Raw genomic sequence first — 27,123 nt, 5'->3', positions numbered from 1 at the left:
TGACAGTGGTATCTACTGCACCACCCTCTCAAAGATTCAAAGATTTATTTATTTATTTATTTTTTTGTCAATTCACTAGAAGCACAGGACAGATAACTGAGATGCCGTTTCTCTCTCAACTTGTTATTAAAAAAGTGGTAAAAAAAAATAGAACAAGAATAAATACGAGGTATAAAGAATAAACTATAATAGAATATAAAATGTATACATCAATCTAGTTACAATGGTAGTGGTAGTGCAATACAGTGACGCTTATGAGGTGAATAATGAATCAAAACAGCAGCAGAGGTGACAATAACAATAGTGCAATGTTTGTAATAAAGCGCAGTAGACAGTCAGCAGCAAAGTGAGAATATCACAGAATGGGAGTCTACTGAGTCTCATGTGCAACACAGTAGAGATGAGTTATAGTCCGGGGGTGGGGGGTGAAAAGGGGGCACGTAGTGGACAGATTTCGGCATCCTGACAGCCTGATGGACAAAGCTGTTCAACAGTCTTGTGGATCAGGCCCAGAGGCTCCAGTACCTTCTGAGATGTGTCACAGTTTGTCTTTTTACAGCCCAACACAGCTGTACCTACAAACACAGGCACGTGACAGTGGTCCTTCTGTTTTGGACTTAATACTAGGGCCGGACTGAGACTCATTTTCAGCCCTGGAGTTTCATACCTCAGACCGGCTCACTTTAGATCACGACCGATTATTATTAAAATCATGTTTATGTAAAAATCATGATTATTATTAAAATCATGCAAAACCTTACATGTTAGGTCTACACACTGTTCTGCAAAGCCTTCTAATTCAGTGTATTTTCTAAAATATTTCCAATTCAGCGCAAGTAAAGGTTGCTTCACAATGTGGATTTATTTCAGCAGTGAGTGCACATTGACATCTCCAACATTATTATTCCTCACAACACAACAATAACAGAATCTATATTTTTGTTCTTATAAGTGTTAACATTTTTCAAACCTTTAAAATGTTTGAAATTAAATGAAAGTATAAATATATTAAAAATTAAAAAAAATAAAAAATAAAGCTTGCTGCACTTTCTAATAACTATTATTTTGGTATCCTCTGCAACAAAAGATTTCCATCACAACTTACTTGCGGTTTGTTCCATCGATGCTATTGAAAACTTTTGGTATAGTGATATTAGGGGTTTGATGAGGATGATAAGAAAAATATATGTGTATCCTGTGACTGAGGGTGAGCAAAGTAATCAAAGCTAACAACAGACTCATCTTCATCTGTCTCATTTCTGATAGTGGTTCAGGGTTGTGCTGCTGAGCTGCTCCTCTGTCATCAGTAGACTCTGCTCTCCCTTTCACACTTCCTCCAGTTTCCCTAGACTCGCCTGCACCTGGATCACAATAAAAAATAATATCTGCAGACATTTTGACTTACTTAACCAATTCAGATCTTTACACTGGCTAAATATGCAGGCTTATTTAATATGACTTTATGCTATTGCCTTTCAGTTGTGGGCTTTGTGTATTTACTGTCTCACTTTTAATAATAAAAAATAAAATAGGCCAGTCCTTTCGTTTGGGTCTAGAAAGTGGTTTTAGTAGAACTAATGCTTGTTCACACAGTCTGTTCCAACAGCTCACCTTTTCCTTCCATCCTGACAGGAACAATCCCCTCATCACTACTGGCTCCTGGCTCTGCTTCTGACACTAAAGCACAGTTTAAAAATGGTCATAATTCTCAGCACAAATCTTCTATTTTCAAAGCCTTGGTGTCAGTTTCATTCATGTAGTGCTGAATCATCTAGCATCTCAGAGCACCTTTCATACTGAACAGGCCTACACCATACTCTTCATTGTAGCCTATTTATTCTAATAATCTTCCCTCTCTGAGCAGTCCTACCTGCCCACTCTGGACTTGTGGGCTCATGGCTGGTGTCTGCTGCTGGATCTGCTTTCTGACTCTGAGGAGCTACAACACAAAGTTTCCCACTTACGTGGCGTCGCATCATACTATTATTTAAATGACATAACATTATGTTCCACGTCACAATGCCACACAATTCACTGACTCGATAATTAACTAACTTGAAAGGTGGTTTACCCGGTTCATCGTCCTCATTAGTTGTTTCCAACCGGGAGGTCGTTTTTGTGAAAAAGTTGCAGATTTTGGCACATTTGGCTGCGTTTGCTTCCAGAGCTTTCCTCTTTTTAATTCTTGCCTTCTCCACACCACCTTTGCTCTCTCTAGTCTCAAACAGCAAACACAGCTGACCATCCACAGCCTACAGAGCACAGATCGTATATGCTCCACAGCTACAGTAAAGAGCTACTAACCATATGCAAGGAGATGTTACGCCAGGTCACGGTGTGTCCGCAAAAAAAACAGGAAGAAAACAAACAGTTTACTAGTAGAGGGGGTGGGGCCCAGGAACAGCGGCTGCAGATTACGTGGTCAACTAAGTGCTATGACTGAACACCGGCCCCCAAAAAATAAATACATAAATAAAATATTAAATACATATTTAAAGTGAACTCCAGCCCTCGCGGCCCAAATATTATACCGGCCCACCGGGAATTGTCCCGGTCCTCCCGATTAGCCAGTCCGGGCCTGCTTAATACTATCGTGTTATAGTGTCACAATACAGCCATCTTAATAATAATTGGATTAGATTTTACATAGTGCTTTTCAAGACACCCAAAGCGCTTTACATTATTGATCCATTATTCATTTGCTCTCACATTCTCCCTCTGGTGGTGGTAAACTACATCTGTATCCACAGTTGCCCTGGGGCAGACTGACAGAAGCGTGGCTGACAATTCGCGCCTACGGCCCCTCCGACCACCACCAAACATTTATACACCAGTGTGAGTGGCACTGGAGCCAAGGAGGGTGAAGTGTCTTGCCCAAGGACACAACGGACTGACTAGGATAGAACGGGATTCGAACCGCCAGCCCTTTTAGCCATGACCGCCCAACAACTTCACGTGTTTTTAGAAAGTCATCTATGATACATCAGAATGTACATGAAGGTGAGGAGGAAAAAAATACCATTAAAGTGGAAAAAAAGCTGAAATAGTGTATATTCAGTACATTATGGTATTATTTTCATAGAACTTCACCCAAAAATAGACCAAAAAAAAAGACCCAAACAGTCAACCAAAAGCATCTACTGTTCTAAAATGTTTAATGGCTGTTCATAATTTAATCAAGACATTTAAAAATAATCATTTAATGGTCATCAGATATGACCCATTTGGACGTTCTGAGGCTCCGGAGTCAACGTGGAAACACTGTCGTCTTCTACAACACAATAACAGTAGATGGAGGCACTTTTTTTTCCGTTCAGTTACAAGTATCTTTGCTGAAAAAGTCAGTTTTTCTTCAGTTTTCTCTGTTTTGATAGAACCTTTGAATTTACTTTGTGTTTTCATGAAAATCTACATGATCTGTGAATTGAATATAGGAAAACACATGATTTAAACTGAAAAATGCAAAATACAGAGGATAATATTGTGATGAATGGTGATAACTCACTTAAGAAAAGTTAAATAGACAGAGACTTTTATGTGGGAACTGCTACAAACGTAACCCTGGGTCTTTGTGGGTTAAAATATCAATATTTGTATCGATACTTAGCGAAAGAGTCTTAACTCCGGAAACCACATGTTAGAAATCTAGATGTTAATTGTAATGATTGTTATTACAATATGTTAAGTAACAGAACAGTTAGATCATTTGGTTACAGCTGTTGTTCTGCTATTTACACCAAGTTACTCCCCTAAAAAATGTATTTGAGGGGAATTTTGTGAGAAATTGTTTTTAAAATATCAAAATGAGAAAAATGCTTAAAATCAAATATGCTGTTCATGATTTTGATTAAATGTTCCATCGTTTTACATGTGAAAATTGCAGGGTGGGAGCTCTGCTGTTGTATAGGATAAAATTATCAATCTGGAACCAGAATAAAATGTTGCATTTAAACTAGGATAGATAGGAAAATATCACCTTTTCTCACAAAAAAAATCAATATTTCTAGGTATAACAACATCAACATCAGCTGTTTAACTGTCCTTGTTGTTTTTCGAGTGTGTATCTCAAAAATGATGTTCATCTACAACTATTTAGCTATTTTTATGGTTTGGTACTGATAACATTTGGCTATGAAAAGATACCAGGGCTTAGTTTAAAGGGGAGAAGTCTGGAAATACAATACGATACAATATGATACGATATGATATGATATAATACGATACGAAATGATGTGGTAGGATATGATATGATATGATATGATATGATAATGTTTAACTACCAGTGCATTAATGCTGTTTATGTACTGAGTGGTGATCAGAACACAGACATTTGATCACAAAAAAACCCAAAAAAACAAACCAAAAAAAAAAAACTGACAAAAACCCTTTCATGCATATTGGTCACTACAGTGGACAGCTCTTCTACATCTGCTCTCTTATATATTCATGGGTTTTGTTATTTTAGTTCAATATGAGTTAACACAGTGGACACTTTTGCACCATTCCATACACTGACATTCATACCATTACTATAACTTTGCTGTTCTTGATAAACCTGATCTGCAGTGACATGTTTGAGTGTAAATCAATTGCTAATAAAAATTGCGCATATGATAAAATGTGAGAAAACATCAGATAAGCTGCATTAAAAATGTTTGATTTTTTATATCACTCTCTGGTATTCAAAAATTAAACAGCGGAGTGGACATTTTTAGAACTCCACAAAAAATTTTGAAGGTAGATTTGTTTCTTAATTGCTTTAACCAAAAAAATATTTTCATTAAAAAAAAAAAAATCGATAAAAAAAAAAATCACTTCAATCAAAGAAAAAAGTGTTCAAATGCAGTTTTTTGGTTCGTAATTTTTTTTTTTTTTTTTTTTGCATTCAAACACTTTTTTTTTTTAATTTTTTTTTTTTTAGTTCAAGCAACAAAGACACAAATCTACCTTCATAAAAAACAGGTTTATTAAAAAAATTCAATTGCACTGTTTTTTTATGCCTAAAGAGGAATTAAAAACACTCAGGAAAAAAATCTCGACTAAGGTTGTCATAATTCATGCATGAAAGGGTTAAAACCAAAGGGAGTTGGGATACAAGCTCTGCTTTCTGGTGGCAAAGTTCTGTATTTGTATCTACCATCCATCCCAGCTTCCTCCTGCTTATTGAAGAAGCAGTAGCAAAAAGTTGTAGCTCCTTCAACGTTAAATTAAGTTTTACATAAATATACAACAGTGACTAATTTGCAGTTGCAGGAACAGTGATGCTTTCACTTAGAACTTGCATGTGAAAGTTTCTTCATAATTTCATCATTCCTGTGCTAGTATTAATAGTAACCTGGCTACGTTTCCTAACCTGGAGCCTGGCTGTGATGAACATCTTAATGACTACCACGTCGAATTCATTTTGACAGCGGTGGCAGGAGGCCAGCGGAGGCTTCATCCACATCGAGCCACCTTCCAAACACTGTGTGACCAAGTAGGAGAGAGGCTGACAGACGTAAACAGAGAGAGAGGAGGTTGAGGGAGGGATAGGAGGAGAAAATAAGTCTGTGTTGTCATAGGGGACCAATTTACACTTTAAGTAGAATAGAGGGAATGCTGAAATAGCATGAAATGGAAAGTTCAATTAGCAGCAGGTCAGTCTGTCCCAAAGGGATGTTGTTGACTTACAGCTATAATACCTAATGCAATGAATGTGTATTGGGAGTGGTTATTAAGTGGAATAACACAGACATTATAGAGTTCAGATAGTCAGCTGCTGAAAGAGTAGACGTATATGAAAAAATAAATATGTTGAGCTTGTAGATTTTTAGACCGCAGGCACAGCGACATCCATACGCGGAGTGTATACTACACATTAAATAATAATGGTATTAATCACAATGCTTTTTTCATATCACAGCAAATACTGGTATTGTAATATACTGTACACTGCTGAGTTTAAAACCTCAAATAACTGGGCTTTTTTAAAAAATCATTTTCATCTTGTTGAATAACTCAGATTGCAATTATTGTCTGGCAGGCAATATTCAGAATAGAGAAAATGAACAAAAATGCTAAATCATAAAATCACAGACTGCAGGCATGTTTTCCATCTTATTGTGCCTCTGAAATCATTTTTATCTCATCCCACCTTCGATGTTGTTTTGTCGTGTTTCATCCCTAACATAATTTTTGTTGCTTTTTCTCTTTATATATGTAACTTATATGTAACAAATAGCCATTTGGCTTTTATTAGACAGTGTACCGCAAAAGCAAGGTTAAAAGAATAGAAACAAATATAAAAATATAAAATATTGGACAAAAATAACAAAAAGTAAAAAAAAAAGTAACATACATAACTGACATTATATGAAGTACATGTCTTCAGGAATATGGAAAATAATAGATAGACAGATAGAAAAATGAACATATGAAAATAGTTTGCGTCTTAAACATTGAAACATTTGACTGTATAATTTCTCATTATAACCACATCATTTTTAATAACAGTATTTTTTCACACTTCTCATGCAATTCAGAATAGAGAAAATGAACAAAAATGCTAAATCATAAAATCACAGACTGCAGGCATGTTTTCCATCTTATTGTGCCTCTGAAATCATTTTTATCTCATCCCACCTTCGATGTTGTTTTGTCGTGTTTCATCCCTAACATAATTTTTGTTGCTTTTTCTCTTTATATATGTAACTTTCAACTTATTATGGTTTTTTTTAATGAATAATTTATAATGACAAATAGCCATTTGGCTTTTATTAGACAGTGTACCGCAAAAGCAAGGTTAAAAGAATAGAAACAAATATAAAAATATAAAATATTGGACAAAAATAACAAAAAGTAAAAAAAAAAAAGTAACATACATAACTGACATTATATGAAGTACATGTCTTCAGGAATATGGAAAATAATAGATAGACAGATAGAAAAATGAACATATGAAAATAGTTTGCGTCTTAAACATTGAAACATTTGACTGTATAATTTCTCATTATAACCACATCATTTTTAAAAACACAGTATTTTTACACACTTATCAGGTAATATTCAGAATAGAGAAAATGAACAAAAATGCAAAATCACAAAATCACAGACTGCAGGCATGTTTTCCATCTTATTGTGCCTCTGAAATCATTTTTATCTCATCCCACCTTCAATGTTGTTTTGTCATGTTTCATCCCTGACATAATTTTTGTTGCTTTTTCTCTTTATATAACTTTCAACTTAGTATGTTTTTTTTTATGAATAATTTATAATTTCAAATAGCCATCTGGCTTTTATTGTACAGTGTACCACAAAAGCAAGGTTAAAAGAGTAGAAACAAATATAAAAATATAAAATATTGGACAAAAATAACAAAAAGTGTAAAAAAAAAAAAAAAAAAAGTACCATACATAACTGACATTATATGCAGCCTCATGTCTTCAGGAATATGGAAAATAATAGATAGACAGATAGAAAAATGAACATATGAAAATAGTTTGCGTCTGAAACATTGAAACATTTGACTGTATAATTTCTCATTATAACCACATCATTTTTAATAACAGTATTTTTTACACACTTATCAGGCGATTCAGAATAGAGAAAATGAACAAAAATGCTAAATCATAAAATCACAGATTGCAGACCTGTTTTCATCTTGTTGTGCCTCTGAAATCATTTTTATCTCATCCCAGCTTCAATATTGTTTTAATTAAATTTTTTTTTCTTTTTGTCTTTATACAACTTTCACCTTATTATGCTTTTTATGAATGATTTATAATAACAAATAACCATTAGGCTTTTATCCTTATTGTACGGTGTAGCACTACAAAATTTGGATGGAACTTTGCATAAAATGAAGGTTAAAACAGTAGAAACAGGTGTAGAAATATAAAATATTTGACATGAATAAAAAAAAGGTGCAAAAAAGTAACATACAGAGTATACATAATTGACATTATACGCAGCCTCAAGTCATCAGGAATGTGCAAAATAACAGATGGATAATATAATGATGGATGGATGGATGGATGGATGGATGGATGGATGGATGGATAGATAGATAGATAGATAGATAGATAGATAGATAGATAGATAGATAGATAGATAGATAGATAGATAGATAGATAGATAGATAGATAGATAGATAGATAGATAGATAGATAGATAGATAGATAATGATAGTTACTGTGATAATTATCCATGTCAGCGGACATAAAAACAACATGGATGGTGATTACAGTGATGTTTGAGTGTGTGTGTGTTTTATGCCAGACTCATGGACCTCTTTATGATACCTTTGTTCCTGAGTAATCAAGCGCAACATGGCATCGAGTCAGTCTCGTTTGTTTTGAAGTCGGCCAAAGACAGCGGTGGCTGCTGGTAGCACTTTGGCTTTCTGATCGAAAGGCCTGTGGGACAGAGAACACGGACATCTCAGCCAAGCATGAGCGCTGGTTTTCTACTCGATTAAGCTGGTTTCACACAGGACTTGGTGCATGCTATCGATCGTCTTGATGGATTTGGCATCGCTCTTTAACCCTTTCATGCATAGTGGTCACTACAGTGGGCAGCCTTTCTCCAGCTGTTCTCTTGTATATTCATGGGTTTAGTTGTTTTAGTTCCATATCAGCCAACACAGTGGACACTTATGCATCATCTCATAAACTGCAATTCATACCATTATTGTAACTTTGCTGTTGATTGGTTCTTGAGTTGAAATCAATCGTTAATTGTTATTTTTTGCGTATTATCTCCATGAAGTGAATAATAACTAATATTAGAATATGTTAAAATGTTAGAAAACATCAGATTAGCTGCATTAAACATGGTTTCATTTCACTGTTTTCATATCACTTTATCATATTGGGTTTTAAATGCATGTTTCTTTGCTTCAAGAATAAAATTCATGGTGTTGCTGAGTGGACATTTTTGTAAATCTATGAACAAAACCCTCAATCTCGTTGGTTTTTTCATGCCTAAGGAGGAATAAAAACACTAAAAAAAAAACAAAAACTCAACTATAAGGTTCTCATAATTCATGCATGAAAGGGTTAACATCAGCAAAGCAACCCACAGCGTGCATCCAACATTTGAATATTTCCCTGGTAAACAATTATAGTGCAGTAAGATAAGATAAGATAAGATAAGATGAGATGAGATGAGATGAGATGAGATGAGATGAGATGAGATAAGATAAGATAAGATACGATAAGACAGCGAAATAACAAATATAAAGAGAAAAAAGGAAAAATCTTCTATTATTATTTATATACATTTTGATTTTAATTTAAATATGATATACATATTTACAATATATTTGCACATGCATGTGGTGTAATAGGGGGTTAGTGAGAACAGTTATATAGTACAGTTCCCAGATAGCAAAATCATTATGGCTTAAATCTGGCCCAAAACTGGCATGCCATTTGGCAAAGTTCTGGGCAGATGTATGGGCCCTAAATGGCCCAAAATAGGCAAGCCAAAATCAAACCAGAAGGAAGCCAGTATTCACCCAAAATTAATTGTGGACTTCCAAAATATAGCCATAATTGTACCAGAAAAGCCCCAAATCCCCATAATCCAGCCAAAAAGTAGCCAAAACTGACCCAAAGAGAGGCCAAAAGGAGGCCAAAATTCACCCAAAATTTGTGTTGATCATGCATTTAAAATGAGGTTTTCTTCTGGGTAGAAATTCCCGCTCTTTGTGCAGTGTTTTGGCTTTACAGAAATATGCCAAAACACAACCAAAACACATCCATATATGGAATAAGATGCTGCCGCTCTTTAGTCAATCTTCTTGTTTGCCATAAACATGCCATACCGGGTACTCCAGCTTCCTCCCACCATCCAAAGACATGCACTAATAGGATAATTGGTTAATCTGAATTGCCCACAGGTGCAAATGTGAGAGTGATTGTTTGTCTCTATATGTTCAGCCCTGCGATGAACTGGCGACTTGTCCAGGGTGTACCCCACCTTCGCCCCTGTGTAGCTGGGATAGGCTCCAAGTGACCCCCGTGACCCTAGTGAGGATAAAGCGGGTTCAGATAATGAATGAATGAATGAATGAATGCCATACCACCCCTATACTTGATCCCGCTCTTTGCCCAGTCTTTTGGTTAAACACACATATGCCATAACTCAGCCAGATAGTGCTGGTGCCTCCATATCTATTATGGATAACCTTAATCATACCACAGTTAAGCCTAAAGGTTTTCGTAATGCCAAAAGAAGGCCAAAAATGCCAAATGTATGCCATAATACTGCCAAAATATTTGCTATCTGGGTTCAGTTTACAATTACAGCAGTTTACAATACACTTTATACACTCAAAAAACTGAAACGTTGACTTTAATTAAATTTATTTTGTCAACAGGTTCCACTTAAATGTATTATGTTAGTTGAAAGCAAAAATGTTAAGTTCATGTAACTTAATTTTAGATGAACTTAACATTTTTGCTTTCAACTAACATAATACATTTACGTGGAACCTGTTGACAAAATAAATTTAATTAAAGTCAACATTTCAGTTTTTTGAGTGTATAGTACTTTTAGGGAGTACAGAGGAAATAATGTGACATGATGACTGGCTAAAAATGTCACTAAAATGGTAAGAAATAATTTAGAACTGCCACCTCCATGTGAAATTTAAGAAGACAGAAGTCTGTCATTGAAAACAATAATAAAAGATATGGCAGAAGTAGTGTGGGATCATGGGAATTGTTGTTTTCACCAGCGTTACAGATGGAAATGTGACGTAACTCAGGCAGAAACAATGTTTACACATGAGGTACAGTATTAAACATTTACTCACATTTTGCTGAGTGATGCATATTTCATTGTAATGAAACAGACACGAGTAATGACAAGAGACATATCATCATTATAACAGAGTAATAATTACACAAATGTATCTCGTAACATGGTTAATGATGATGATGATGATGATGATATGCAGTCGAGTGTGTAGAAAAGGAAGACAGTAACAGGCTGTGAATCCTAGAGTTTAAAGAAATAAGAAGGAAAATCTATACACAGTCCCCTCAATAAGCTGTCTCAGATACTCTCTGTAGCATTTAAATAAATAAACAACTGTTCTTTTACAAGAAGCCTGTGTTTTTCTGGATGGGAGTAGTGCAATTAAGAGTGCAGTTTGTGTCTCCTAAACGCTTGTGACAGCAGCCTCTTGGACTCTTTAACATCACCTTAAGTACTTCTGTTGGGTTACGAGTATTTACTCTGTGTTTATGAGCATGAGATGAAGAGAGAGGGATGGAGAAACAGAGGAGGTAGAAACACATGACAGAAAGAGGACAGACAGGGAGATAAAAGCAGAGAGTGTTAATGAGATGATTAGTGGATAGAATGGAGTCCATCCAGTAAACACTCTGAAGTCCAAGCCACTACTTCAGCAACACCAGGCTCCTTTTCTTTGTCTTTGTCAGTACCCAGTCAGTTCTGCACATGTCCAAAAACACTATTTCCTGTCATGGGTATTTTGAAATAAAATGTATAATAATTGGAATTCAGAATGTGTCACAACAGCCTGTCTCTTATTTAAAAAAAATGAACATTCAATTAGAGTTATAATACGGCGTTGGTGACATTATAATTTGTATTTTCTCTGGAAAATATGTTAAAGTTCATCACAGAGTCATATTGTTATGAAACTATTTCACAAAATATGCTTATGACTCAGAGTTTCAAGTTTTACTTCTGCAGTTAAATAATCTTTAACTTTGTTGGCAATTCTTAGCTGAATTTACCTTAAAAAAAACAAAACAAAGAATATGGAGCTGGCAAACAAGATCTGTTAATTCTATTATATCGTTGCTGTCGGGCAAAAGCCTCTTATGTCCAAAAGGGTTATAATTCAGGAAACTGGGAAAACAATGTATATTCTAAATACATGAATGGAGTTTAAGAGATGTACATACAAGCCATTTCAACACTTTTCACTGGTTAAATCTTTCTAAAACCGTCAGGCCAACGTGAAGACTGACCAATAGAATCGTTTTATAACCAAAAATGGACTTACGAGGTTTCCGCCCGACAGTGACGATATGCATCTACTATCCTTGTGTTGTAATCTGTTTGTGCAGTTCTATAAATTATTAGGAGTTATGGCTAAAATTGTGTTTTGTAAGGTCACGGCAACTTTTGGCCACCCAAATATAATACAGTTGAAATCGTAATAAATGGATATTGGTCAATATTTACTGATATTGTGCAACATCAGTATCAGTATAAATGATGTCTTTTCACCACTGGTGGTGACAAAAATGTATCTATTGTGTTATTTGGGGGGTTTTTTGGTGTGCATTTTTTCATGAATGTGTTTGAATCATCATTCAGAGATATTTTAATCAAGGACTGAAAGACTTTACAGTAGTGGCTGTTTTATATGTATATAATGCAGATTTAAGGTGAGGATACATAACAACAAGAAGAAAATACAGAAACAGAAAGTAACATGGGTATCTGCATTGGCTACAGGCAAAAATGTGATTTTAAATCTACTAAAATAACCTTCTTATATGCCAGAGCTACTAAAACCAAAGGTAACATTTATAATCATGTTCCATTGGCACCGGCTTGAATGCTCTTGATCATCTGTATTAAGCCAGAGCTGCTCAGAGGGCAAAGGTCATTTTGGTGAACCCTCTCCATCCTCTTCATGCAGACTTTCAGCTTCTAAAATCAAACCAATATCTCAAATCATTTGTCCCATCTGCCGTTAAGTTTTTAAATAGCCTGTAGATGAGCTTGTTGGGAACAATGCACCATTAACCATGATGACGTATTTACTGTATTTATTGTATTTATTGTATTATGTGAGATTGATTGTTTTGGTGTTATGTGAGATATGTACACTTCTGTTGCTAATCAAATTGCCCTTCGGGGACATTAAAGATTTTTCATTTCAATATAATTCAGTTAAATAAAACCCAGGTATTTGGTCACATCTGTAAAACACATGTTTATACAGGGGTAGGACAAAATAACGGAAACACCTTCACCTCAAGATGATAATGCCCCAATCCATACAGCTAGAATTGTTAAAGAATGGCATGAGGAACATTCTAATGAAGTTGAGCATCTCGTATGGCCGGCACAGTCCCCAGACCTCAACATTATTGAGCATTTATGGTCAGTTTTAGAGATTCAAGTAAGACGTCGATTTCCACCGCCATCGTCTCTAAAAGAGTTGGAGGGTATTCTAACTGAAGAATGGCTTAAAATTCCTTTGGAAACAATTCACAAGTTGTATGAATCAATACCTCGGAGAATTGAGGCTGTAATTGCCGCAAAAGGCGGACCTACACCATATTAAATTATATTTTGTTGATTTTTTAAGGTGTTTCCATTATTTTGTCCAACCCCTGTAGATCATGTAGTGATATAGGTTCTGTTTTTAATAAGCCCACTCAGCATTAACGCTTATATTTCAGGGATGAATATTTCACACACACCCAGCTTTGTATTTTTATATTCTATACATTTTCATTTTCCTGAACTGTATGTATATTTCAAACTTTTTCCAGTACTAATATTACCATAAAATGATATTCTTTAAGGCAGTTTTGAATTAAGTGTAATTGAATATTGTCCTCTGTGTGTATTGTGCAGCTCTGTGTGTTTCTGTAAAGACTGTTTTTTTTAACCATCTATGAGCTGTTGGTCCCAAAAGCTACAAACATCCCAACACACTCCAGCTTATCTTTGATATTTAGAAGAATGTGATGCGAATATCAGTCAGGCTTCATCTCTGTGCCAGACTCAAGTGTCACATCATTTTCCAACACACCATTTTGCATATGCACACACACACACACACACACACACACACACACACACACACACACACACACACACACACACACACACTAATCCACTCATTTGCGTCAGTTAAGTTTCCCTTACATCTAACATCAGCTGCTGTGAGTAATCTCAAAATCTCTACTTATATCTAATTTTTGGTAGTTTTGTAGAAAGTTAAAGGGGATTTTTAAAGTTTGAGGGCCTTTTCTGAACCAAGGTTTATATTTTTGTTTCACTATATTAATCTTAGTTTTAGTTTCACATTGTATTTTTACAAAATGACCTACATCACTTCACATGATATCCCTCCTCACCCATGTAGGCTAACACCCCTAATACTTAACATCAGCCCACCTGAAGGTCCAGACGATCCAAACAACTATTTTTACTTTCGAAATGAACCAAACCATGGTTCACTTTAACCTGGATCCAGACCCCACTTTTGGTCCGACCAGGGTTTGGATCCTTAACCTATAAAGACCCAGTGCTACTTTAGTGGGTGTTTCCAAATGCATTTTTCTCTCTATTTTAACCTTTCTTAAGTCATTTATCACTATTTGTTATAATATTATCCTCTGTATTTTGCATTATTTTCAGTGAAAATGAAGTATTTTCCTATATTTAATTCACTGATCATGTAGATGTTCATAAAAGCTCAGATTAAAGTTGAGAGTTATTATATCAGAAACAGAGAAAACTGAAGAAAAAGTGACTTTTTCAGCAAATCTGTCAGTAACTAAACATAAACCAAGTGTGTCCATCCACTGTCATTGATCCAACTCTATGGGTTTTGCTGGTGAATCAATGTTGTAGAAGATGACAGCGTTTCCACGTTCACTACGTAGCCTCTGAACGTCCAAATGGGTCATATCTGATGACCATGAAAAGACAACAAACTGTATTTTAAACCAATCATTTAATAATAATAATAATAATAATAATAATAATAATAATAATAATAATGCATTGGTTTTATATAGCACTTTTCTAAGTACTCAAAGACGCTCGTTTACATGTATTGATAGGATTAGTGGATAAACAGGAAATAAATATGTTTAGAACAGTAGATGGTTTTGGTCAGTGGTGGATGTTTGGATCTTCATGGGTTAAGTCCAGAATAGATAAGTTAGATTTGTGAAACTTTGGTTTTCTTATATAACTGTATCTGGATTTTCTTTTCAAGTTTACTACATTTTCTTTCATCTGAACTTTTGATCAGTCCTCAGAAATAGAAAGTATTGCATTTGTATTTCAATTTACTTCTATTCTTGTGCAAAATTATGAGTTGAATAGACCTTTGGATTTAGTTTTTTAATTCCAAACTGTAAATGTTACCTAAAACCTCCCCACACCTCTGTGTCCTCGTGTCCCTGACTACCATAAAGCACTACCTTCTTTCACATCTTGATGCACTTCTTTGTGACTTTGTAAAATGCCAACATGTTCAGGACGGGCATTTCGCATATAGTGTTTCCACACAGTGAGGCTGGTGGCAATCAGATGTTAAGTGGTCTCAGCATTATCTGAGCCTTGGCAGACAGTTTGGAGTCAGCTCAATCAATCCTCATCCATCCTCTGCAGAAAAGTACCATCTCCACTTTACCGGTGAAGGGTCCTTAGGGGAGTTGACCAGCGCAGCAAAATACAGCATTTTTTAGCAGGGATGAAAAATTTTGATGCTTTTTGGAAATATTCTTGTTGCATTTTTGATTTACATCAGGTATATGTAAAAAAAAAAAAAAAAAGTGTAGTGTAGTTTTACAACTTTGTTGACGATCTAAACTCCCAAATGTAGGACGCTGAAACCAGACTGCATTCAACAGAGAGACGCTTTAGGCAAGTCAGGGCATGTTGGCTGGTGTTTTTTTTTTTTTTTTGTTATTTTTGCATAAATGGGCTTTCTGTACCAGAGACTAATTAGCTTATCGTTGAGACAGAAAAAAATGTGTTCCCACTGGGAAACTCAGCATGTAAAATCAATGGCGATTTGTGCAACAACTTCTCAAATGGCCCGCGATGGGTTGCACACTAATGCAGGTTTACTGCTGCGCTTGATTGATGCACAAATAGATGGATGACCACAAGGTGCAGTACAACGCAGGACATCCCTCATACGCAGCAAGATACAATGACTTTGGCTGCTACTAATGCAGTTCACAGCCTGTTCTCTCATGAACATGCACAAATGCTTTTAAAAGTGAAATTAAAAGCAATATGATGACTTCACTGCTGGAAAAAAAAGGTTAAAACCGAATGATATTTCATTCATAAAAAAGGAAGTGGTGTCTTGTGACACTTTGCTATGTTTCCTGACAGCCAAGCAGTTTTCCCTGCCAAAGTTTTCGACCACGCATAAGGGATATTTAATAGGTGTAATGGTCTGCTCTAATGAAATGCTAAGATACTCACTAGTTCAAAAGAAAATATGCGACTTAAAGAGAGGCAGGGTGGCAGTCCATCTGAGCAGAGGCTGTTGCTGAATGGGTGCAGATTTTTTCCAATTACCGAGATAAAATGAAGGATTTATATACAACCGTTGGTAATGGAAGTGTGGGTTGGCAAATGCTCAGTGACACTTTGCACATAATTTCATGTAATGTAAAAAAAAAAAAAAAAAGCGAAACGCCTGGATAATCTGTTTGTTGATCAGTAATGTAATCACAACAGAGATTGTTTTTTTTCCATCTGTGTCCTCATTTGCGTTTGTAGAACGCAGTAGGCAAAGGAAATAATAGAAAGCAAATGTAATTATTTTTGTCATATTTTCAATTGTGCAGATGGGCAACAAATGAAAGAAAAAAAACCTAATAGGAGTGCTGAAGCTCGGTTCACAGTAAATGAGGACTCAATGAATGGTTTCATGAAAATGATCCAGATGAAATATTACTGACCTTTGTGATCACCTGCTTTCAAACCAATTGAACACCTGTGGGAGATTTTGGAGAGATGAGGGATGCTGAGTTCAGAGTATGACAAGTTAACCTGTTTATGGCCTGATGCAGCAAATGTAGGTCATCAGATGAGGCGGGAACAACAACAGGACGTCATCGAGTGGTGTTTTATCTTGCATACGGTGTTTTGATGGAAGACAACTGACATTTGGGATGTTTAGAGTGTCATTTTGTTATGTGTCATGACACTGACCAATAGGAAGCTGTAAACATTATTTTTCCTCAGTTACTCAAACTAGCCAAACAATGCTGTTTATTGGCTCATGTGACCCAAGAATGTGTCCAATCCAAGGGCCAAGAACTTGCAGTCACAACACACTGCCTCCATAAAGAACCTTAAATAGTATTTTTCCTAACAAATTATTTCTTTGTGAGTAGCTGTTGGATCTAATAGAAGGCTTTGTTGTCCACCATGTTGGTTTTGATTTAAACGTGTGTCATGCTGCACTTCTGTAGATTCTGTTTATTCAGCTTATTTTTCTTGACAGACAGATGTAGTTGTGTTAAATAAGCTGCACTAATAAGACTATTAAGACTATTAAATGATTTAGTTATGTAAATGATAAAATTTGAGGTTGTACATTGAAAATAATCCAGTGCTTAGTGGTGGCTCACCCATCACCTTCTGGCTCCAAATATGCAAGATGGCAACAGTAAAAAAAAAAACAAAAACCTCAGCCCGAAAACCACTAAGATAACACCGTCTTTCTGTATATGCAGTCTGTAGTCTACAGTTGGTTATTGCTTTTTTGTAGACTTTAATGAACAGCTTCATATCTATCAGACTCAGATTTAGCTTTATTGTCATTTGATCAGTGGTACATGATAGAACGAATTATAGTTACCCAGGGCTCAGTTTTGTAGCATAGAAGATAAAAGGATAAAATATAAAACAAAATATAAAATGTAAATGGGGTAGAATAAAACTACCGTAAAATATGCAAAAGAAATAAAAAATAATAAAATAATATAATCTCTTATGTACAAAATTTTATAGTATGCAGCAACAGTACAGTTAAAGTGATGGTGCATGTAGGAGCAGCATGAGCAACAATGAAATAAAGTGGGATTTGTGACTTCATCATGATTCTGTTAAGGTGCATGGTGGACAGTCTATGAGGTCAGTGCATGGGGGATGGAGCAGTTCAGCAGTCGGACGGCATTGGGGTAGAAGCCTTTTTTCAGTCTGGATGTTTTTACCCGGATGCAGTGCAGCCTCCTGACAGAGGGCAGGGGGGTGAACAGTTCATGTGTAGGGTGGGTGGGGTCATGGAGGACGCAGGTGGCTCTCTCCCTGCAGCTGGTGGTGTAAATGTCCTCTGTGGGTGGTAAGCTCATACCGTGTCAGAAGTAGGGATGTGTATTGGCAAGAATCTGGTGATACGATACAAACCACAATACTAGGATCATGATACGATATATTGCGATATATCACGATACTGTTAACAAGGCTATATATATATATATATAATTTTTTTTTTAAAGATTATTTCCTGTAAAAACGGTATTACATCAAAAATATGCATGAATACTAAACAAATGTTAGTTGCTCAGAACAGGATCTATTGCTGTATCACAAAACGCTCCTCTGTACAAACTTTATTTTATTTATTTATTTTTATTTATTTATTTGAACATGCAAAGAAACAAAATAAAACAAAGCAAATTAAGACAAAAACAAAATAACATTTAAATGAACAGAATCTATCTTCAAGTACGTGCAAGTCTTAATTTTGCATGGTCAGAAAGGAGTAGGAAGAAGTATAAACTTAAATTATGTTTGACAGACATTACAGTTTAAGATCCTGCTCAAATGTTCATATTCTATTAGTTGTGAAAAGAATGCCTGGTGGACAGTCCCTGAATCATCCAACATTGTAACATTGTTTTAGTGCAACAAAAGAACTAACATCTGCCTCTTTCAGACAGTAAAAAGTGCTTTAGGATGCTTGAAATAACCATTATTTAACAAAACAGTGTTAAACAATAATAAAATCTGAACAAAAAAGGCAATCAAAAATGAACCCTCACCATATCTGCATTTGAATAAATACCTAAAAATATCAATACAGTACAATGAAATGAAATATCGTGATATATTGCGGAACTGATATTTTCTTCTGCCTCTAGTCAGAAACCACTGTTTCATTACATTCATTATACCCAACCGAACCGTTTCGGTACACACCTGTTCGGTTCGGTACACAGCTGTACCGAAACGGCACAGTATGATGAGAAAAAGAAAAAGGAACAAAAGACATTGTTCGACACAGAACTTTAAATCCGCGCAAGTTTCACACGGACTTAATAAAGTAGCACACATTGACCCGAAATATGAAATAGCAGCTGATATAAGGTTAAAAAAAACCAACAAATATGATGTGAACCTGGAAGGAAGAGACTGAAGACCCTCCACCATCATTACAGTCCAGTTTGGATCAGTTCAGGTTCAGGTGAAAGACAACAAAGAGGAAAGAGACGTTAATAAGACGGACGTTGTTTGCCCCGTATGAGCTACGGTAGTTCTAAAACACACTAGCCCTGTCTGTCTGTCTATCACGCATGCTGTATAATAGAGGAATAAATAGAACGTTGAAAGCATGTAAAGTTTCACTTTTGTTTCATGACAGCGTTCGTTACGTTAGTTATGGGCCGCACCCCCAGGTATATAACTGCGCACCCCCCCTACCCCCCAGCTCTGACAAAAAAAAAAAAAAAAATCCCCTGTGCACACAAGCACACACAAATACACACAGTGTCCTAAACAGTTTGTAGCAGCAGAATTATATTATTCCTGTTTTTCTATATTCTAATGTCTCCAAAAATTGGGGGAAAAAATGTAAAAAAATTAATAAATGCATTAATAGACATTTTGAGGGGTTTTCTTTCTTCCCGTACCGAACCGAAAAAAAAAAAACGAACCATGGCTTTGAAAACCGAAAACGTACTGAACCGAAAATTTTGTGTACCATTACAGGCCTATTATACATTATTAACACATTTATTGATCATTGTATTTGTAGTAAATATTTAAAGTGCATATAAATATTATAGTTTATATTAAAAACGCTTGATTATGCAAATCTGATTGTATGTAAGGTGACCAAAAAGTGTATGTGAATGGTTTGTATGGATGTTTTGTGTAACTGTAAAAATATACAAGAAAAGAAGTGTGTTAACAAAGTAAAGGAAGCAGATTTAATTTAATTATTAAAGCTGCAAGCAGCATTGGGCAGGACCTCGCACTGTGCGTTCCGCCTCCTGTGACTGTCGACACCTCAAAAAAGTGTGCTAACAAAGCAAAGGAAGCAGATTTAATATAATTATTACTTTGTAAAAAGGGGCAGGAGTCTATAAGTTACACTTCTTCCCATTCCTTTTCGAGCACAGAAAAATTTTGTTTGATCATGTTGTATGGTTCTTTGTTATCTGATGATTCTATGTGCTCGAAATAAAAACACACTACTACTATTACATTCTTGTTTAAGGAAGTTGGTCTCTAACACCTTCTTCCCCATGACATTGCACGCATTGTGAAAGACGACAAGCAACGAATGGTCAGGGAGCAACATGTCTGTTATGTCTCTGAGCAACAAGTATCATTCCTCTGTTACTGACTGATATGATACAATGATGACACAATCAAACATCCAAAAATATCAGCCTGAACCGGGCATTAAACAGTGCACTCCACCACCATCATCAAAACAACCCAGTCCAGTAAAGGGGATACTTCTGAAGAATAGATTTCAGACATGGAAAACCAATGCCAAGGGGGGCCAACATCTAACAAAGACATGTCTATATGTTAAAATATATGCAGATGACATACAGACTTTTATGTTACAGTATGGTTCAGTGAAAAACAGAATAAAAACAGAAGTCTGTGCAGAGGAATCATAAACTAAGAGGACAGATAAGGGAAGATGTGAGTCTAGTAAGTCATTATCCTGTCACATCATCGGTACCTTTATGAGAAACCAAATGCTAGTTCTAAAGGGAACTGTGTTACCTGTCTTATCTGTCTCCAAACTGCCACCGCCGGTTTTGTACAAGATAATGAAAGCGTTTCTCTGCTTGTTAGCCTTGGAGACAGCATTATCAACACTCCCTCAGACTGTAGTTACTCTGTTATGCAATTAGTTTTATTTGTAATTCTCTTTGACTGTTTGGTCTCTTATTGAAGTAGTAATTTGCTTTTTTAAATGGAATTATGCATTTTAAAACATTTCCCTGTGGTCTACATAAACTGTAAATGCTATCCTTAGGTCTGAATTTTTCATTAATTCAACTCCACAGGTCCATCTTCAACCCTATTTCTGAGTAATGACACCAGAAAAGTCGTTACGAACACTGGCCCTTTAAATGCAAATGAGCCATTTCACGCCCCGCCCCCTCCAGGTTGTTGACCATGCTTTGTGTCCTGTTCAGCCACTTGTGTTCATTAATACAACCAACAACTGAACATTTTAGGTAATCGGCTCAAAGTTTGGACATATTTTCAGTATGGACTGTAACCGCTGCTGCTGATAAACAATTATACCGAACTCGTAGATATATTCGTCGGAAGTCTTGACCTTATATGTGCAAATGTCGTGATGTAACTAGTTATAAAATGTAACAAATTAAGTAGGAATTGAAACAGGTTGTAGAAATGCACTCGATTTTTGCCGGAATGAATGTAACGATAGCTTTGCAGCACCTGGAGGGTTCAAATTCAAACTTTATCAACTAGTAGGGTCCAAATATACAAATAGATGAACCAAAGACTAATAAAAGTGGGTTTAGCAAAATATGACTCCTTTAACCCTTTCATGCATAGTGGTCAGTACAGTGGACAGCTATTCTACTGATGTTCTCTTGTATATTCATGGATTTTGTTGTTTTAGTTCCTGATCAGCCAACATGCATCATCCCATACACTGCAATTCATACCATTGCTGTAACTTTGCTGTTCTTGATAAACCTGAGCTGCAGTGACATGTTCGACTATAAATCAAATGCTTGTTATTGCCATTAGACTGCAATTTTTTTTTAAACAAAATGTGTTTCTTTTTGCGTATAATTGCCATAAAGTGAGTAACGACTAGTATTAGAGTATGTTAAAATGTGAGAAAACATCAGATTAGCAGCATTAAAAATGTGTTTATTTCATAGATTTCACACAGTATATTGGTAAATACATGTTTCTTAGCTTCAAAAATTAAATGCACGGTGTCCAGCTGCAACTCCATGAAAAATAGGTTTATAAAAAATTGTCAGTCGCATTGTTTTTTTTATTGCCTAAAGAGGAATAAAAACACTATTGTTTAAGGCTCTCATAATTCATGCATGAAAGGGTTAATACACACACAGTTCTATGAAGTTGTCACTTAAATAAAATGACAAACTATGAAAGAGAAGGCTTGAAAATGTTGCTCCTCCTGGTTCTTTTTTCCTGACACATACTGACCCGTCCTCTGCTTTTCCTTTCTCCTTCCCACCAACGCCTGGTTTCTCCTACAGGTACTCCTTCCAGGATGAGGAGGACATGTTCATGGTGGTGGACTTGCTTCTGGGTGGAGACCTGCGCTACCACCTCCAGCAGAACGTCCACTTCTCTGAGAGCACTGTCAAACTATACGTCTGTGAACTGGCCCTGGCTCTGGGTTATCTCCGCACAAAGAGGATCATACACAGGTGAGACCTTTTCCTTTTTATTTTAACGCTCCTCTGGATGTTATCAGAAAACACAGAAAACATTTGCTTCTATTATCTTCACATTCAAATTCAAACTAAAATTACAAGTTAATCCCGCTATGCTCTGATTAATCACCTTTTTTTTAGGTTGTAGCATCAGGACAGATTTTTTTGAGCTGTACATTTCCAACAAAACCATAAATTCAGACTTATATGTTAAAGAGAAAAGTAAAAATCCTTAAAGCCCATTCAATTGAAACATTACCTTAGAAGGAAATCATTTGTCATAATTTGTTGCTGTCTGGTTCCATTATGCACCTCCTCACCTCATAACCTTTACTGTATTGCACTAGTGCTGCTGCTGTAAATAGACTGACATGTACACTTTATATTCTGCTGTAGTTTTTTTTATACAGCTTATTTATTCTTGTTCTATTTTTATCTCTTTTTTTTTGATGAGAGAGAAACAGTATCTCAGTTCTCTGTATGTTCTGTGCATCTAGTGAATTGGCAAGAGAGAATCTTTGAATCTTTGAGTATTCTCCAATAAAATTCTATTAGAAAATGATTATAGTCCCTGGGCCACCATTGAAGCTGTGGTTAAATGCTCTATAACCACACACCTATGACCATGTGTGTCAAATGAATTGTTTTAAATTGGTTTAAATTGTTAGATTCGGTTGTGAATGTTCATTTACTGGATAAATGAATCGTGGACGAATGGTGGAAGTAGACTGACAGGATAGAGGAGGGTGATTAAAAAGGCAAGACAACACCCTTTAGCTGTGGCAGTGGCCTCTTCTCTTTATGTGGTGCTTTCAATGGCAACAAGGGTCCATGATAATATGATTCTTTTTCACTCCATAAAAACATTTGGGCTTAGTTCTCCTTTACAGTCTGACCAGTCCATTTACATTATCAGGGACCAAGATTGGTACGACATGTGATTGTCATGTGTTTTGATGTGTTGCTACTGGCTACACATGTGTAAATTCTATAGATGCTATAGACCAGTGGTTCTCAGCTGGTCTGGCTTCAGGACCCACTCTCACCCCTCAATGACAAGTTGCGACCCAAATTGACAAAAGTTAAATTTCTCAAATGTATTTAATGATAAGATGGTGTGTTTTGAACCTGAGATAATACAGAATATCACAGTATAAAAACACAGAAAACGGCAAAAAATTTGCTTTGAACGCTTATTTATGTCTTTGTGCATAAGAAGTCAATATAAGTGAATCCCCAAAGAAACTTTGTGTTGGTAAATGCAAGTTCTGCAAATTTACAGGATTTCAGTTCTGTTGCAACATGTTGATGGTCATATGAACTATGTTTTCAGGTCAAAAATGTCCAATTTCATCACAATTAATGCTATATTTTCATGTCACAAATGGCCAAGTTCTATTTTAACTGAATTTACCTGAAAAACAAATATTCTATTCTTTTAGATTCCCCAGTTTTTTTTTGTACAAGATTCTATACTACATATCACATGTTTTATTTTTACAGGTTGCAGTATGGAGTATGGTGCTGATCCATCCTGCTTATGTTACGCCAATACATACATTAAGAATGTCACACGTCACTTTTTAAATCAATAGTTTTCTAGTAATAGGCATTTTTATAAAGAAATAACAATTCTATATTGTTATTTACTCTTTAGTATGATGATAAACCATAATTATGATCCTAGTTTTTGCACAGGGATCATTTGTGGAAACGGTGACATGGCTGCCGAGCATCAGTATGATGGGATCTGTAACAACCATGTCACATCCGTCCACTGCCACATTTTGTGTTTTTGTGTCAGCTGTTATTGTTTTAGATCCACAATACTAACATTTATGAATAAGAGGAGAATTAGCGATAGTACGTATATAAGTTTATTACTAATAAAGTACTGGTACTGACCAGATCATCATGGGTAATGTCACGTCCATCCACTGTCACGTCCATCCACCAGCAAAAGTTTTCACATACACGTGCTATTCAAAATCCAATATTTCTGAAAATAGAAATAATATCAGTAGTCTGTGCACAAATGTATTAGCATTATTTCAACACAGTTCTATGCATTTCTTACAACTTTTTTTATTTGACAGAAATGGCCACTCATTTGACCCCCTACGTAAATTTTAGCCGAAAACAAGTTAAATGATAAACCAAACAGACCAGCAGGTGGGGATGATAAATATGGAAATATTCCCTTTACATTAAATTGGGTACATTTTAACCAAAACTGAAAAGTACACTCAGTTAAAAATTAAAAGAGCATTCAGTCACTTATTCGAGCATCAAACACACAGAGGTTTTTGTCATCAACCATATCTGATATAGTCGTTGTCATACCTGAGTTTTGACATGATTTGAATAGAAACTTTTGGGTCTTCTTTTATGGTGTTAAATATCTGGTGTTAATTAGCATTACTGTGCATTACCACCACCTACTAGTGGGGAGTGTGAATGGGCAGCACTCAGCTCCATAAAAAAATACAGGGCAGGATTTGTTTCTTAACATTATTTTTTGTCCAGATAAAGGCCTGCAACCCACTGAAAACGGGTTTGTGACCCACTTTTGGGTCACAACCCACCAGTTGAGAATCACTGCTATAGACTTTATCAAAGATGTACATTCCTGTAGCATCTGTTTTATTTGGACCTTCTAATAAGTGATCTGGTGGCTCTTCTTTTCTTTCATTAATTAGATCTCACGTCAAATAGAAGCTTAATGTCTGCTGTGTGGGGGTGGGACCTTTCTGGCATGAGTTTGCATGTTCTCCTCATGTCTGTGTGGGTTCTCTCCGGTTACTCTGGCTTCCTCCCACCATCCAAAGTCATGCACTGATAGGTTAATGGGTTAATCTAAAGTGCCCATAAGTGTGAATGTGACAGTGATTGTTTGTCTCTATATGTCAGCCCTGCGATGAACTGGTGACATGTCCAGGGTGTACCCCACCCTCACCCATAAGTACCTGGGATAGGCTCCAGTGACCCCTGTGACCCTAGTGAGGATAAAGCGAGTTCAGAAAATGAATGAATGAATGTCTGCTGTGTCAGGCTTTCATTAACCCATAAAGACTCAAACAGCCACTGGCAACCAAAATCATCTACTGATGTAAAGTGTTTAATAACTGTTGATCCACTAATACATGTAAATAATTGGTGGTCATCAGATAGGATGTATTTGGACGCTTAGAGGTTCCATAATGATCGAGGAAACAGTGTCATTGATTCACCACTAAAACCCATGGAGTTTGATAAATGACAGTGGATGGAGACACTTTTCTAATGTTCAGTTGTTGATAGATTTGCTTCAGTTTTCTCTATTTCTGATATAATAATCCACAGCTTTTATGAACATCTACATGATCAGTAAATTAAATATAGGAACACACCTGATTTCCACTGAAAAAAATCCAAAATACAGAGGATAATATTATAAGACATGGTAAGAAAGGTTAAATAGAGGGAACATTCATTTGGGAACTGACACAAAAGTAGCACTGGGCTTTTATGGGTTAACAGGTCTGTATGAGAGCTCACCCACCTACTGCGTCAGACTTTCAGAGTTGTGGTTAATTTAAGCAGTTAATGCCCTTTTGTCCAAATATGGTCATTTCTGGCTCTAAAAAGCCAGCATGTTGACAATTAAATTGTAAATCACTGCCTTCAAAAGCCAATTGGGTGATGTCATAGTTCCTCTGTCCACTTATTATAGAGTTTCTGGTCAGCCATCATAGGAAGTACAGAATAGGCAGGTCTGTAATTTTGTAAAACTTATTTCAAATTAATCGAAATTAATATGTGAATTTTGACAGAACTAGTACAGAAGTGCCTTTGCCTCTGGTTGCCACTTTATTTTTTGCCGTAGCTGTCCTCCTTCTGTCCGTCTCGCCTGTTTTTCTCCACCCATGAGTGTGTGTATGAAGTATCCTGAAGTATCCTTTTCTCCTTGGCTGTCTACTTCCATATTATTCCCTAATAGGTCTGCTCCACCGCTATGCAGAGAAGGTCAAGCTGTCTTGACATGAAGGTCGCACCTGACACAACAGTTTAGCCTGAGTTGCAGATTGCGGTCATCAGGAAATGCACCAGTTCTGTCTACGCTGCTACGTAGATGCCATATTTAATCTGTTATATGCAAGTTAAGTGCTTTTTAGGCAGAAATATCTGCAGCCATAGCAAAGCCAAAGCCTTGCACTGGCCAAGAAAGGACGTGCCTACGGACTAGTTTTATTATTTTAAATGGTTGAATTGACTCAAAGAGCTTGGGGGATATCTTGTTACGGCTGTTGTTGCTGCCAAAAAGAACAAAATAATAATAATAATAATAATGATAATAATAATGCTTAGAGAGAGAAAAATATAGACAGATGTCTCTACCAGAGGTGATTTCTCATAGACTGTAAGGGAAGCTCTGCTTCCCCTAAAATTATGAAAATTAAATGGTCAAATATGTACGGTTGTGTTGACATTTCATTGACTACAAATGCGTTACAACACGTTCATCTCAAAGACGAGTTCGTTCAGAATCAGCTTTATCACAAATCATCGGACTCGATGTTGTTCACTTCTCATACTATCTCTGCTCAGTGCATTTGTTCGTAGATGCTCAGCGTCCATGCACTTCAATGGGACTGAGTGGAACAGTTTTTGCATTGCCTCAAAACTGGACGGTCATTGGATA

At 36.1% G+C, this 27,123-nt stretch overlaps 1 protein-coding gene across 1 annotated transcript in view; it reads left to right on the top strand.

Moving 5' to 3' along the window:
• stk32a (serine/threonine kinase 32A) overlaps nt 1-27,123 on the top strand; it is a 173,921-nt gene that overhangs the window by 47,207 nt on the left and 99,591 nt on the right. Inside the window, exon 5 of the mRNA XM_030154308.1 lies at nt 22,263-22,436. Coding sequence (XP_030010168.1) covers nt 22,263-22,436 — 174 coding nt within the window. The remainder of the gene's footprint in view (nt 1-22,262; nt 22,437-27,123) is intronic.

The sequence above is a fragment of the Sphaeramia orbicularis genome, chromosome 14, assembly GCF_902148855.1.
Source record: "Sphaeramia orbicularis chromosome 14, fSphaOr1.1, whole genome shotgun sequence".
Lineage (NCBI taxonomy): Eukaryota > Metazoa > Chordata > Actinopteri > Kurtiformes > Apogonidae > Sphaeramia > Sphaeramia orbicularis.
This window is presented reverse-complemented; position numbering and strand designations above follow the sequence as displayed.